Below are 16,292 nucleotides of genomic sequence, written 5' to 3'. Positions count from 1 at the left end.
GAGGATGACCCCAGGGCCCACAAGACATGCAGTTGCCCATGCCGAGGACATCGCCTCAACATTCTACATGTTCATCACACCAGCCATCGAAAAAAATCATCCTGGAGATGACAAATTTGGAGGGTTTCCGTAAATATGGAGACAACTGGAAAAGGATGGATGAGATTGACCTGCGTGCCTACATAGAGCTGCTAATCTTAGCAGGTGTGTATAGGTCCCAAGGCGAGGCTACATGTAGTCTCTGGGATGCAGAGAGTGGAAGGGTAATTTTCCGTACCACGATGCCACTGAAAGTCTTTCACAATTTCTAAAGAATGCTATGATTTGATAACCGTGAGTCAAGACGTGTGAGAGACAAACTGGCAGTCATAAGAGAGGTCTGGGAGAAGTGGGTGGAGCGTCTGGCATACTTCTACAACCCTGGGCCTGAAGTAACAGTAGATGAGCAACTGGTTCCATTCAGAGGTACATTTTTATTTTCATATCTGTAATGTAAGTGATTTTCACTGTTAATTTTATTATGTATTGCTATAATATCATTGATTTATGTGATTGTTTTCTGTGACACTGATACTAATTACTGATAGTAATCTCTTTTGTCAAAAGGTCGCTGTCCTTTCCTGCAGTATATGCCCAGCAAGCCAGCAAAGTATGGCATCAAGATATGGGTGGCCTGTGACGCACAATCCAGCTATGCTTGGAAGATGCAAGTCTACACAGGGAAGACGACCAATGGAGGACCAGAAAAGAACCAGGGGATGCGGGTTGTGCTTGATGTGACAGATGGACTGAGGGGAAACAATGTCACGTGTGACAATTTCTTCACCTCTTATGAACTCAGCCAGCAGCTCCTGAAGAGGAAGATCACCATGGTTGGCACAGTTAGAAAGAACAAGCTTGAGCTCCTCCCTGCACTCCTCACAACAAGGGGGAGAGAGGCCTTCTCATCAGTTTGCCTTCACCCCCACCACTCTAGTTTCTTACCTCCCAAAGAGGAACAAGAATGTGGTCCTCCTGAGCACACTGCACAAAACGGCTGAGATCAGTGATCGTGAGGACGGAAGCCAGCCATCATCCTGGACTACAACCACAACAAAGGAGGCGTGGACAAGCTGGACAAGGTGATTGGAACTTACAACTGCAGGAGGATGACTGCCTAATGGCCCCTGGTCATCTTCCATAACATCATTGATCTGTCCTCATACAATGCCTTTGTGATATGGAACAAGAGCAACCCTACCTGGATGACTGATAAGCAGAACAAGAGGAGGGTGTTCCTGGAGCAGCTGGGAAAGGCACTTGTAACCCCACACATTCAAAGAAGGAAGCGCCTTCCCCGCACAGCAGCCTCTGCAGCGCTTAAGAAAGCTGTTCAGGGGGCTGAATCTTGTCCTGATCCACCTGAGGCTGCAGCTGGGGCAGGCAGGAGGAGGAGATGCCAATTCTGCCCCCCAAAGGACTGTAAAACAAATACTATGTGCTGCTCATGTGAGAAATACATCTGCAGAGTCTATGCACACACACTTGCATACTGTCCTACGTGCTAATTAGAGTTGATTGATTTATGTTCTTCATGTTTTTGCTTTGTACCTATTTTCTTATTTTATTCTTATTTATTGTTGCTGTTTATACACCTTGTGGGTGGGGGCAATGGTTAAAAAATGGGAGAAGACTAGTATTTTGTAGTTGAATTCCTCATTGTACAGTATATAAGAATATATCACTATGTTGCCCAAAAAAGTTCAAGACTGTTATTCAATAAAATGCATTCAAAACTACTTTCTGCACACTTTCTGCAGTACCTTTAGCAATAATAATAATAATAATAAACCTCTACTTTAGTAAAGAAAACAATTATGACAGGTGTGTTGTAATAAAATTGAGCGGTGTCCACTGACTAAATGCAGTCTTTCTGCATTGTGAAGAGGGAAAACCCAGATATTCACAAAGTTTATGATGAATGTCTTGTTGTTTATTCATGCAAAATATATTTGGGGATTAAAATTAAATGAAGCTGCTTTATTTTAGGGGATTACATCTGTCATAAGAAACTAGCTCCCTGGTATACAGAAAATACACGAGCTCTGAAGCAAGCTTCCAGAAAATTGGAACGGAAATGGCGCCACACCAAACTGGAAGTCTTCCGACTAGCTTGGAAAGACAGTACCGTGCAGTATCGAAGAGCCCTTACTGCTGCTCGATCATCCTATTTTTCCAACTTAATTGAGGAAAATAAGAACAATCCGAAATTTCTTTTTGATACTGTCGCAAAGCTAACTAAAAAGCAGCCTTCGCAAATGGAGGATGGCTTTCACTTCAGCAGTAATAAATTTATGAACTTCTTTGAGGAAAAGATCATGATCATTAGAAAGCAAATTACAGACTCCTCTTTAAATCTGGGTATTCCTCCAAAGCTCCATTGTCCTGAGTCTGCACAACTCTGCCAGGACCTAGGATCAAGGGAGATACTAAAGTGTTTTAGTACTATATCTCTTGACGCAATGATGAAAATAATCATGGCCTCCAAACCCTCAAGCTGCATACTGGACCCTATTCCAACTAAACTACTGAAAGAGCTGCTTCCTGTGCTTGGCCCTCCTATGTTGAACATAATAAACGGCTCTCTATCCACCGGATGTGTACCAAGCTCACTAAAAGTGGCAGTAATAAAGCCTCTCTTGAAAAAGCCGAATCTTGATCCAGAAATTATAAAAAACTATCGGCCTATATCGAATCTTCCATTCCTCTCCAAAATTTTAGAAAAAGCTGTTGCACAGCAACTGACTGCCTTCCTGAAGACAAACAATGTATACGAAACGCTTCAGTCTGGTTTTAGACCCCATCATAGCACTGAGACTGCACTTGTGAAGGTGGTAAATGACCTTTTAATGACGTCAGACCGAGGCTCTGCATCTGTCCTCGTGCTCCTAGATCTTAGTGCCGCTTTTGATACCATCGATCACCACATTCTTTTGGAGAGATTGGAAACCCAAATTGGTCTACATGGACAAGTTCTGGCCTGGTTTAGATCTTATCTGTCGGAAAGATATCAGTTTGTCTCTGTGAATGGTTTGTCCTCTGACAAATCAATTGTAAATTTCGGTGTTCCTCAAGGTTCCGTTTTAGGACCACTATTGTTTTCACTATATATTTTACCTCTTGGGGATGTCATTCGAAAACATAATGTTAAATTTCACTGCTATGCAGACGACACACAGCTGTACATTTCAATGAAACATGGTGAAGCCCCAAAATTGCCCTCGCTAGAAGCCTGTGTTTCAGACATAAAGAAGTGGATGGCTGCAAACTTTCTACTTTTAAACTCGGACAAAACAGAGATGCTTGTTCTAGGTCCCAAGAAACAAAGAGATCTTCTGTTGAATCTGACAATTAATCTGGATGGTTGTACAGTCGTCTCAAATAAAACTGTGAAGGACCTCGGCGTTACTCTGGACCCTGATCTCTCTTTTGAAGAACATATCAAGACTGTTTCAAGGACAGCTTTTTTCCATCTACGTAACATTGCAAAAATCAGAAATTTTCTGTCCAAAAATGACGCAGAAAAATTAATCCATGCTTTTGTTACTTCTAGGCTGGACTACTGCAATGCTCTACTTTCCGGCTACCCGGATAAAGCACTAAATAAACTTCAGTTAGTGCTAAATACGGCTGCTAGAATCCTGACTAGAACCAAAAAATTTGATCATATTACTCCAGTGTTAGCCTCCCTACACTGGCTTCCTGTTAAGGCAAGGGCTGATTTCAAGGTTTTACTGCTAACCTACAAAGCATTACATGGGCTTGCTCCTACCTATCTTTCCGATTTGGTCCTGCCGTACATACCTACACGTACGCTACGGTCACAAGACGCAGGCCTCCTAATTGTCCCTAGAATTTCTAAGCAAACGGCTGGAGGTAGGGCTTTCTCCTATAGAGCTCCATTTTTATGGAATGGTCTGCCTACCAATGTGAGAGACGCAGACTCAGTCTCAACCTTTAAGTCTTTACTGAAGACTTATCTCTTCAGTAGGTCCTATGATTAAGTATAGTCTGGCCCAGGAGTGTGAAGGTGAACGGAAAGGCTGGAGCAACGAACCGCCCTTGCTGTCTCTGCCTTGCCGGTTCCCCTCTTTCCACTGGGATTCTCTGCCTCTAACCCTTTTACAGAGGCTGAGTCACTGGCCTACTGGTGTTCTTCCATGCCGTCCATGGGAGGGGTGCGTCACTTGAGTGGGTTGAGTCACTGACGTGGTCTTCCTGTCTGGGTTGGCGCCCCCCCCCCCCCCCCCCTTGGGTTGTGCCATGGCGGAGATCGTTGTGGGCTATACTCGGCCTTGTCTTAGGACGGTAAGTTGGTGGTTGGAGACATCCCTCTAGTGGTGTGGGGGCTGTGCTTTGGCAAAGTGGGTGGGGTTATATCCTGCCTGTTTGGCCCTGTCCGGGGGTATCATCGGATGGGGCCACAGTGTCTTCTGATCCCTCCTGTCTCAGCCTCCAGTATTTATGCTGCAGTAGTTTATGTGTCGGGGGGCTAGGGTCAGTCTGTTACATCTGGAGTATTTCTCTTGTCTTATCCGGTGTCCTGTGTGTATTTAAATATGCTCTCTCTAATTCTCTCTTTCTCTCTTTCTGTCTTTCTCTCGGAGGACCTGAGCCCTAGGACCATGCCTCAGGACTACCTGGTATGATGACTCCTTGCTGTCCCCAGTCCACCTGGCCGTGCTGCTGCTCCAGTTTCAACTGTTCTGCCTGCGGCTATGGAACCCTGACCTGTTCACCGGACGTGCTTGTTGCACCCTCGACAACTACTATGATTATTATTATTTGACCATGCTGGTCATTTATGAACATTTTAACATTTTAACATTTTGACCATGTTCTGTTTTAATATCCACCCTGCACAGCCAGAAGAGGACTGGCCACCCCTCATAGCCTGGTTCCTCTCTAGGTTTCTTCCTAGGTTTTTGGCCTTTCTAGGGAGTTTTTCCTAGGGAGTTTTTCCTAGCCACCGTGCTTCTTTCACATGCTTTGCTTGCTGTTTGGGGTTTTAGGCTGGGTTTCTGTACAGCACTTTGAGAATATCAGCTGATGTACGAAGGGCTATATAAAAATAAATTTGATTTGATTTGATTTGATTAGTGAAGGCGGGTCATTTTTTACACTTAGGACAAGGGGAGTATACAGAATGTTAAGATTACACAAGGGTTAAAGAAAATCAGATTACATGGATAGATAACGTATCATATGGCTTCATTATAACATTTCATGGTGAGGTCTTCGAGACCAATGACATACAGTCATTTATTCTTCCCAGGATGCACTTCTGTGATTAAGGGGTGTCAACTTCCTGTAGTTCTTACTGATTGATTATTGGGGTTGGGTAAGGCCATGTCAGAGACACATGCCTCAACCCTGTAACATTCACACAGTCACTAACGGGACATCTTTATTTCCTTTAGAAATGTTACTTCAAATCACACACAACACACACAGAAGGGTCTTCAATTGATCACATGTGAGGGACACCGATACAGTGAGGGAATGTACTCAACAAGACAACAAAAAAACTGAAAAACATGGATAAATTGCCCCAACGAAAGTGTAAAACTGAAGGGTGAAACTGTCACGCCCTGTTCTGTTTCACCTGTTCTTGTGATTGTTAGCAGACCCAGGCCAGCTGCGCGACGCCGTCTCCTCCCAAGGAGCCACCATCGAGAGGCACGAGGAACTGCTTCGTGGCCTCATGGAGTATTCATATCTGGAGTATTTCTCCTGTCTTATCCGGTGTCCTGTGTGAATTTAAGTATGCTCTCTCTAATTCTCTCTTTCTCTCTTTCTTTCTTTCTTTCTCTCTCGGAGGACCTGAGCCCTAGGACCATGCCTCAGGACTACCTGGCATGATGACTCCTTGCTGTTCCCAGTCCACCTGGCCGTGCTGCTGCTCCAGTTTCAACTGTTCTGCCTGCAGCTATGGAGCCCTGACCTGTTCACCGGACGTGCTACCTGTCCCAGACCTGCTGTTTTCAACTCTCTAGAGACAACAGGAGCGGTAGAGACACTCTCAATGATCGGCTATGAAAAGCCAACTGCCATTTACTCTTGAGGTGCTGACTTGTTGCACCCTTGACAACTACTGTGATTATTATTATTTGACCATGCTGGTCATTTATGAACATTTGAACATCTTGGCCATGTTCTGTTATAATCTCCACCCGGCACAGCCAGAAGAGGACTGGCCACCCCTCATAGTCTGGTTCCTCTCTAGGTTTCTTCCTAGGTTTTGGCCTTTCTGGGGAGTTTTTCCTAGCCAACGTGCTTCTACACCTGCATTGCTTGCTGTTTGGGGTTTTAGGCTGGGTTTCTGTACAGCACTTTGATATATCAGCTGATGTAAGAAGGGCTATATAAATACATTTGATTTAGTCTGTTACTTTATTTGCTGACATGTTTTAGTTGTTTTGCATTTACAACACCTGATAATATAATAACAGTTGTCATGAAGGAAATTCTCATACTCAAGGTTGGTGAGCGGTTTATTTGCAACGAGTTTAAGTTGTCGTTAAAATGTGAAATTCAAATTACATTAGCAAATTTCCCTTCCTCTCAGTGGTTTAGTTGTCCAAATAGCAGAAATCAGATGCCAAAAAAAACATTTCCATTTCCTGTAAAATCAAGTACAGGCCAGGGTGGAAAGAATTAGTCACATATCAAACATCTTTATCAAATAAGAAGTGTCAAACTGCTGACACATGTAACACTTTAATAATCAGCAACATCTACTTACTAACAACTGTTGGATCAAAGAAATACTGTGCTGAGCACACATCTTTCATGAAATATAACTTTATTTTCAGCCTAGCGTCATTCAGGAGGATGTGTTGAAATTAGGTTAACTCCTTCAAGGGGAGTCTGACTGTAAGTTGATTTTCTCCAGGATTTTGCGGACCCAGGGTGCAGTGACTTCCAAGCAAATCTCTTGACCTGACGTCTTCAGAGTTGCACTGTGCATAGAACAACAGGGGAGAGTCATAAGAAACAGCTATGTTAACTCAAACATTCACAACAGGAAGTCAATGTTTTACCGTAAGAAGAAAATGTCTGTTTGGGCATAGATTAGGTTAAGGAACGAGGGTTTGGGATAGTTTCAGATGTTAAAGGCATAAAAGTTAACATTGTTTAGCGTACATCTATTTTCTGCCGGTCAAATATACACTGCCTTCACAATAATGCTCTCTCTCTCTCTCTCTCTCTCTCTCTCTCTCTCTCTCTCTCTCTCTCTCTCTCTCTCTCTCTCTCTCTCTCTCGCTCTCTGTGGGTGTGTTTGTAAAGCAAAACTGTAAAAAGTACTGTGAAACAAAGTGTGGTGAGTAAATTATGTCCAATAATACAGTAATGTGATGTCCAATAATACAGTATAAAGTACAACAGTGAAGCTTACATAACCTCCGCAACGTTGCAGCTTGAAGAGGGTGGGTAAAACTGCATTTTAGAGATGAGCCTTCCTATCCTTCTGCTCTCCGTCTCGATGCACATGCATCTCTGCAGACTAGGTCTGCATGAGATAGAAACAGAGAAATACACTTGATCAAAGTCACTACTGATATACACTGAGTGAACAATACATTAATAACACGTGCTCTTTCCATGACAGACTGACCAGGTGAATCCAGGTGAAAGCTACGATCCCTCATTGATGTCACTTGTTAAATCCACTTCAATCAGTGTAGATGAAGGGGAGGAGACAGGTTAAAGAAGGATTGTTAAGCCTTGAGACAACAGAGACATGGATTGTGTATGTGTGCCATTCAGCGGTTGAATAGGCAAGACTAAATATTGCAGTGCCTTTGAATAGGGTATGGTAGGCGGTTGTAGACCATTTCAACTGGGGGGGCCAAGCTGAGGCCAGTTGTACTGTTAGAGGGGCCAGTTACATTAGACGTTATTGTTGTCATATCGTTTTCTTCACTGCATTGCAGGCATTAGCAAGCAAAATACCATGTTCATCATCGTTGCCACTGTCTAATAACGGATGTAAAAAAAGAACGCTAGCAAAAATGTGTTATGTAAAAATTATTTCATACTCCACATTTAGTGGGGCCATAAGGGGGTCCAAAATTGTTGTTACAGGCCCCCCCCCCCCCCCCCCCAGAACCGCTAGTGGGTAGTAGGTGCAAAGAACTGCAATGCTGCTGGATTTTTCACACTCAACAGTTTCTCATGTGTATCAAGAATGGTCCACCAATTAAAGGGCGTCCAGCCAACTTGACACAACTGTGGGAAGCATTGGAGTCCACATGGGCCAGCATCCCCATGGAACGCTTTTGACACCTTGTAGAATCCATGCCCCGACGCATTGAGACTGTTCTGAAGGCTAAAGGGGCGTAGACATTAAAGATATGTTTTTACAGTAAATACTTCTTCCAGTATGAAAATAAGGATAAACATTTAGAGATTTAGTTTAGTCCATGTTGTTAATAGGTAGGTACAACATGGCTGGAGGTAAAATAGCTATACTACTACCCACAACCCACCACAGTAAGACATACAAACATAGTGATTGACCACAGTAAACTGAGAATAACAACTGTAGTTAGTTACCCCTGTTGTCCAAAGCGTCCTGAGGACCCATTGGGTGCTGGGGGTCCTGGGGTTGCTGGGGGTCCTGGGGGGGCTGGGGGTCCTGGGGGTGCTGGGGGCGCTGGAGGTCCTGGGGGTGCTTGGGGTCCTGGGGGTGTAATGCTTATTTGTTCCTCTATCTGTGTGGTTGGAGACGGGGATACTGCAGAGGTGTTTGGGCTGGGGGTTGTGGTCCCTTCCCAGTCTTGGTCAGTTGAAGGCCTGGGGAATGCGGAAAATATCGATATATTACGGTTTGTTACATGCTCAGTTAAAATTACCACAAGGACACAGAGGAATAGGACGTCAGATCTTTACCACAATATGCAAGCGATGTAAAAAAAACTGGAAAATAGTAAGAAAGAAAAGTCCCCACTGATATGAGTAAGGGCCACAGCTAACTGATTTGATCAGATGAAGAAAACAATGCACAAACAAGCATCAATGGAGAAACTAAAAATGTAACTAAGACCTCATATTGTATTATATCTAACAGACAAACTCACCCAAACAGCGGTGCAAGGTATCTTGTGAGAGAGGTATTCACACAAACCTTCCTACCATCTGCCAGTGTCTCACTAGGAGAGAATAGCAGCAGTGGTTAATGGCTGATAGATACTGACCATTCAACTGGCCTTTGACCATTAACACATTGTCATAACCCGTTCACCCACACACACACACGCACGTACGTACAGACACACACACACACACACACACACACACACACACACACACACACACACACACACACACACACACACACACACACACACACACACACACACACACACACACACACACACACACACACACACACACACACACACACACACACACACGCACACACACTCACATGATCTCTGTGGAGTTACACACATCCGGTGCAGGGAACCTGAACTCTATGCTCATGACAAGAGACTGGTCAGTTGTGTGTTCCTGCCACGTCTTGCAGCGACATCCTTCCCTCTCTATCGGCCCCAGTTTCCCACGGCCTGGTGGGATGCCTTAACAGTAACAAAGTCAATCAGTCATATAAACTGATAAACCGTTATTTGTATTGCAACTACAGTCTTAAAAGAGAAGGATGCTATCTAGAATCTAAAAGGGTTCTTCGAATAACCTTTTTTTGGTTCCAGGTAAAACCCTTTTGGGTTCCATATAGGACCCTTTCCGCAGAGGGTTCTACATGGAACCCAAAAGGGTTCTCCTATGGGGCCAGCCGAAGAACCCTTTTGGAACCTGTTTTTCTAAGCGTGTATACATTCAGCTTGTTGAACTGACTAACATAGGCCTATAGACTGAAATATGTAGCTTACCCATGAAGTTCGCCACAAGTGATGAAGAACTGACAGCCGGTTGAAGAGTGGAGTTTATATCTGATAAAAGATATTAAAGCAGGATGTGATGGACTTCTCTAACCTGTATTAGCTTGTGATTTATGGATGAAGATGACTTGTGATGTCTTAAAGCTAGGGAGTGACCCTTGTCTTGCAGCGACACCCCTCCCTCTCTACCGGACCCAGTTCGCCACTGACTGGTGGGAAGCCTTGAATAAGTAAATTGGTTATTGATAAATCTCTATTTGTGATGCAACTACATATGACGTGTTATTGTTGACTCACAAATGTATCACAATTCCGCATGATGAACTGATTAACATAGGCCTATAGTCTAAAATAGCTTACCCATGACCTCAGCTGCAACTGATGAGGAATTGACAGACATTTCTGACTCTGAGGGAAGAGTTGAGTTTGCAAGAAAAATGACTAAAAGCTGTTATTAAAGTAGGATGTGATGGATTGAATGTGTATAACCTGTAATCTATACTATTGGTATGAGGTCTTGTGCTCTAAGGACGAAGATATCTTGTTAATTTTCAAAGCTAGAGTGACCCACCTTCCTTGTCATCTGACGGTGAAGACATTGCCAGTTGTGTGCTCTTGTTGGTAACTGTTTGTCTGGGCTCTGGTTCAGCGGTTGTACAGTGCGAATCATCAGAGATTTTCAGACAAAACTCTTCGAACCTCAGGTCCTCCACATCTGTATCTGGGCTCTCCACTGTAGTAATGACAGTATGACAGGAACATAATGTACCAATAACGGCAAATATACACAACATATTCATATGCTGATAATTGAGAGAATATATTAGCAAATCTAATTGAAATCAACAAAGCCAGTATAACAGAAAATGTGAAGTAGTATTGCAAAATTCAATGACACACTATAATATAATTTAACATAATTAGCAATGTAATGAATAAAGTTGGTATTAACAACACAATCAAAAAACAAAGCAGTATATCAACTTTTTTATCCACTGAATTGTAACATTTACTCAGCTCTGAAACAGCTGACATATTTGTATAAACATAGATGGTAAACTTACTAAACATAGATGGTAAACCTACTAACATAGATGGTAAACTTACTAAACATAGATGGTGAACTTACTAAACATAGATGGTAAACTTACTAACATAGATGGTAAACTTACTAAACATAGATGGTAACATACTAAACATAGATGGTAAACTTACTAAACATAGATGGTAACATACTAAACATAGATGGTAAACTTACTAAACATAGATGGTAACATACTAAACATAGATGGTAAACTTACTAAACATAGATGGTAAACCTACTAACATAGATGGTAAACCGACTAAACATAGATGGTAAACCTACTAAACATAGATGTTAAACTTACTAAACATAGATGGTAAACTTACTAAACATAGACGGTAAACTTACTAAACATAGATGGTAAACTTACTAAACATAGATGGTAAACTTACTACCATAGATGGTAACATACTAAACATAGATGGTAAACCTACTAAACATAGATGGTAACATACTAAACATAGATGGTAAACTTACTAAACATAGATGTTAAACTTACTAAACATAGATGGTAAACTTACTAAACATAGATGGTAACATACTAAACATAGATGGTAAACTTACTAAACATAGATGGTAACATACTAAACATAGATGGTAAACTTACTAAACATAGATGGTAACATACTAAACATAGATGGTAAACCTACTAACATAGATGGTAAACTTACTAAACATAGACGGTAAACTTACTAAACATAGATGGTAAACTTACTAAACATAGATGGTAACATACTAAACATAGATGGTAACATACTAAACATAGATGGTAAACTTACTAAACATAGATGGTAAACTTACTAAACATAGATGGTACACTTACTAAACATAGATGGTAAACTTACTAAACATAGGTGGTAAACTTACTAAACATAGATGGTAACATACTAAACATAGATGGTAACATACTAAACATAGATGGTAAACTTACTAAACATAGATGGTAACATACTAAACATAGATGGTAAACATACTAAACATAGATGGTAACATACTAAACATAGATGGTAACATACTAAACATAGATGGTAAACTTACTAAACATAGATGGTAACATACTAAACATAGATGGTAAACTTACTAAACATAGATGGTAAACTTACTAAACATAGATGGTAACATACTAAACATAGATGGTAACATACTAAACATACATGGTAAACTTACTAAACATAGATGGTAAACCTACTCTGAGCTGCTGGAGGATGGAACAGTAGAATTACAAGGAGACCCCCAGTGACCATGAGACAACCCATCATCCACAGTCTCTCTGACTACAGCTTCATGGATAACTGTTGCTTGTCTGGATCCTTATAGTGAGTGATCTTCTCCTGAGAGACAGATGGTATATAGTTGTGTCTGAAGATGTGTGTGGTGTTTAATGGGCGGATCAGCTCATACGACCACTAAAGTGAAGTGAGTCAGAGGTCTGTAGTAGTGTTCATCTAAACCTGACACTCCCTAATGTTTCAATGATGATCCTGCAACTGTGTGTCGTACTAGGTACTTGTTCCAGCCAAGCAGGATTAGTGTGTGTTAAACCTGTTGGACACACTGGGGCGCTCCAAGACCGGAGGTGGCCACACTTGCACTACAGACATACTGTCTGAATGTCAGAGAAGAGAAGTATGGCTAATCAAACATCACACAAATATAAAATAAACAAAATGTGTTCTCTTTTTTTAGTGCAGTTGACCCAAACAGATATAAAGTTGCTCTGTGCTCCCGAGTGGCGCAGCAGTCTAATCCACTGCATCTCAGTGCTAGAGGTGGGACTACAGACCCTGGTTTGATTCCAGGCTGTATCACACCTGGCTATGATCGGGAGTCCCATAGGGTGGTGCCCAATTGGCCCAGGTTTGGCTGGGGTAGACCATCATTGTAAATAAGAATTTGTTCTTAACTGACTTGCCTAGTGAAATAAAGGGTTATTGCAGTATTTATTGTAGAGATATAGACACAGACAACAGATGGTGCTATTTGAAAGATGTTGTTAAAAGTGCAACCTGTAGTTTCATTTCTGCTTTGAGTGTCTACGACTGCAGAGGAGGTGGGGTCTTAACCAGGGTAAGACACTGTTTAGTTCATATGGAGCTTGGATCACTTTGATTGTTTGTGCACAAGGTTATGAGCACAAAGTTACAGATTGCACCTTTAATAATGAACATTTACATAGAGTCTGTCTTCATTTTGTGTAATCTTTTACCCGATAAAACTTTGATGGCCCACAGGCTGCTGGAAGCAATTGTTAACTCTTTTGATGTCTACAATTCAACATTTGATGTCTAATATTATACTGAACAAAAAATAAAAAAGCAACATGCAACAGTTTTAAAGATTTTGCTGAGTTGCAGTTCATATAAGGGCAGGGGCGCAGCCATGAGTGGGCCTGAGAGGGCATAGGCCCAGCCAATCAGAAATGTTTTTCTCCCCACAAAAGGGTTTCATTACAGACAGAAATACTCCTCAGCACCCAACCCCCCCTCCCTTCAGAAATCCCACAGGTGAAAAAGCTGGATGTGGAGGTCCTTGGCTGGCGTGGTTACACGTGGTCTGCAGTTATGAGGCCGGTTGGATGTACTGCCAAATTCTCTAAAACGACGTTGGAGGTGGCTTATGGTAGAGAAATGAACATTGACTAATCTGGCAACAGCTCTGGTGGACATTTCTGTCTTCATGACAATTGCATACTCCCTCAGAACTTGAGACATCTGTGGCATTGTGTTGTGTGACAAAACTGCAAATTCTCAAGTGGCCTTTTGTTGTCCCCAGCACAAGATGCACCTGTGTAATGATCATGCTGTTAAATCAGCCTCTTGATATGCCACACCTGTCAGGTGGATGTATTATTTTGACAAATGCTCACTAAAAGGGATGTAAACATATTTGTGTACAACATTTGAGAAAAAAAATCAGCTTTTTGTGCATATGGAAAATTTCAAGGATCTTTGATTTCAGCTCATGAAACATGGGACCAAGACATTACATGTTGTGTTTATAAACTCAGCAAAAAAAGAAACATCCTCTCACTGCCAACTGCGTTTATTTTCAGCAAAAAAAACATGTAAATATTTGTATGAACATAACAAGATTCAACAACTGAGACATAAACAGAACAAGTTCCACAGACATGTGACTAACAGAAATGGAATAATGTGTCCCAAAACAAAGGGGGGTCAAAATCAAAAGTAACAGTCAGTATCTGGTGTGGCCACCAGCTGCATTAAGTACTGCAGTGCATCTCCTCCTCATGGACTGCACCAGATTTGCCAGTTCTTGCTGTGAGATGTTACCCCACTCTTCCACCAAGGCACCTGCAAGTTCCCAGGCATTGCTGGGGGGAATGGCGATAACCCTCACCCTCTAAGCTGGCCGTGGCAGAACATTGACATCCCTGTCTTGCAGGAAATCACGCACAGAATGCACAGTATGGCTGGTGGCATTGTCATGCTAGAGGGTCATGTCAGGATGAGCCTGCAGGAAGGGTACCACATGAGGGAGGAGGATGTCTTCCCTGTAACGCACAGCGTTGAGATTGCCTGCAATGACAACATGCTCAGTCTAATGAGGCTGTGACACACTGCCCCAGACCATGATGGACCCTCCACCTCCAAATCGATCCTTCTCCAGAGTACAGGCGTAACGGTGTAACGCTCATTCCTTCAACGATAAACACGAATCCGAACATCACCCCTGGTGAGACAAAACTGCAACTCGTCAGTGAATAATACTTTTTGTCAGTCCTGTCTGGTCCATCAACGGTGGATTTATGCCCATAGGCGACGTTGTTGCCGGTGATGTCTGGTGAGGACCTTCCTTACAACAGGCCCACAAGCCCTCAGTCCAGCCTCTCTCAGCCTATTGCGGACAGTCTGAGCACTGATGGAGGGATTTTGCGTTCCTGGTGTAACTCGGGCAGTTGTTGTTGTCATCCTGTACCTGTCCCGCAGGTTTGCTGTTCGGATGTACCGATCCTGTGCAGGTGTTGTTACACGTGGTCTGCCACTGCAAGGATGATCAGCTGTCCATCCTGTCTCCCTGTAGCGCTGTCTTAGGCGTCTCACAGTACAGACATTGTAATTTATTGCCCTGGCCATATCTGCAGTCCTCATGCCTCCTTGCAGAATGCCTAAGACACATTCACGCAGATGAGCAGGGACCCTGGGCATCTTTCTTTTGGTGTTTTTCAGAGTCAGTAGAAAGGCCTCTTTCGTGTTCTGAAGCTTTCATAACTGTGACCTTAATTGCCTACCGTCTGTAAGCTTTTAGTGTCTTAACGACCGTTCCACAGGTGCATGTTCATTCATTGTTTTTGGTTCATTGAACAAGCATGGGAAACCGTGTTTAAAAAATTCACAATGAAGATCTGTGAAGTTATTTGGATTTTTACAAATTATCTTTGAAAAACAGGGTCCTGAAAAAGTGACATTTCCTTTTTTGCTGAGTTTATTTCCGTTCAGTACAAATCCATACCTCTTTATTTTACTTGAGTATCACGTGGCTGTAATCAGACTCTTCAAAATTTGCCTGATGCCCTTGCCTTTCCTATGACTAAAACATGTTAGAATCAATGTCAAATGAGGCCACAACAAAGTTGTATTCAACATACAGTACCAGTCAAAAGTTTGGACACACCTACTCATTTAACGGTTTTTCTTTATTTTTACTATTTTCTACATTGTAGAATAATAGTGAAGACATCAAAACTATGAAATAACACATATGGAATCATGTAGTAACCAAAAAAGTGTTAAACAAATCAAAATATATTTTAGATTCTTCAAAGTAGCCACCCTTTGCCTTGATGACAGCTTTGCACACTCTTGGCAACCAGCTTCATGAGTAATGTTTTTCCAACAGTCTTGAAGGAGTTCCCACATATGATGAGCACTTGTTGGCTGCTTTTCCTTCACTCTGTGGTCCAACTCATCCCAAACCATCTCAATTGGGTTGAGGTCAGGTGATTGTGGAGGCCAGGTCATCTGACGCAGCACTCCATCACTCTCTTTGGTCAAATAGCCCTTACACAGCCTGGAGGTGTGTTGGGTCATTATACTGTTGAAAAGTCCCACCAAGCGCAAACCAGACGTGATGGCGTATTGCTGCAGAATGCGGTGGTAGCCATGCTTGTTAAATGTGCCTTGAATTCAAAATACATCACAGACAGTGTTACCAGCAAAGCAACCCCACACCATCACACCTCCTCCATGCTTCACGGTGGGAACCACACATGAGGAGATCATCCATTCACTACTCTGCGTCTC

General features: G+C 42.4%; 1 protein-coding gene across 1 annotated transcript; it reads right to left on the bottom strand.

Annotated features, from left to right (window-relative positions):
- Positions 1–6,515: 6,515 nt before the first annotated feature.
- Positions 6,516–12,407, bottom strand: LOC106597653 (uncharacterized). Its single transcript, XM_082977355.1, has 8 exons — positions 12,218–12,407; positions 10,516–10,677; positions 9,936–9,995; positions 9,473–9,623; positions 9,123–9,194; positions 8,599–8,838; positions 7,439–7,552; positions 6,516–7,001 (listed from the first exon to the last, which is right to left on the bottom strand). The coding sequence occupies exons 1-8, from the start codon at positions 12,285–12,287 to the stop codon at positions 6,899–6,901; spliced, it is 972 nt and encodes a 323-aa protein (XP_082833481.1). The 5' UTR covers positions 12,288–12,407; the 3' UTR covers positions 6,516–6,898.
- Between the last annotated feature and the right edge of the window lie 3,885 nt (positions 12,408–16,292).

This window comes from Salmo salar, chromosome 07 (assembly GCF_965601325.2).
Source record: "Salmo salar chromosome 07, fSalSal1, whole genome shotgun sequence".
Classification (NCBI taxonomy): Eukaryota; Metazoa; Chordata; class Actinopteri; order Salmoniformes; family Salmonidae; genus Salmo; species Salmo salar.
Note: the sequence above shows the minus strand (reverse complement) of the source record. Positions and strands in the feature narration are given on the sequence as shown.

Coding starts and splice junctions, on each gene's coding strand:
- LOC106597653 (XM_082977355.1), bottom strand. CDS start 12,287: ATGATGGGTTGTCTCATGGTCACTGGGGGTCTCCTTGTAATTCTACTG. Junction 9,996..10,515: donor ACCGTCAGATGACAAGGAAG/GTGGGTCACTCT, acceptor ATCTTTTATCAG/ATATAAACTCCACTCTTCAA. Junction 8,839..9,122: donor TACCTTGCACCGCTGTTTGG/GTGAGTTTGTCT, acceptor CGCATTCCCCAG/GCCTTCAACTGACCAAGACT.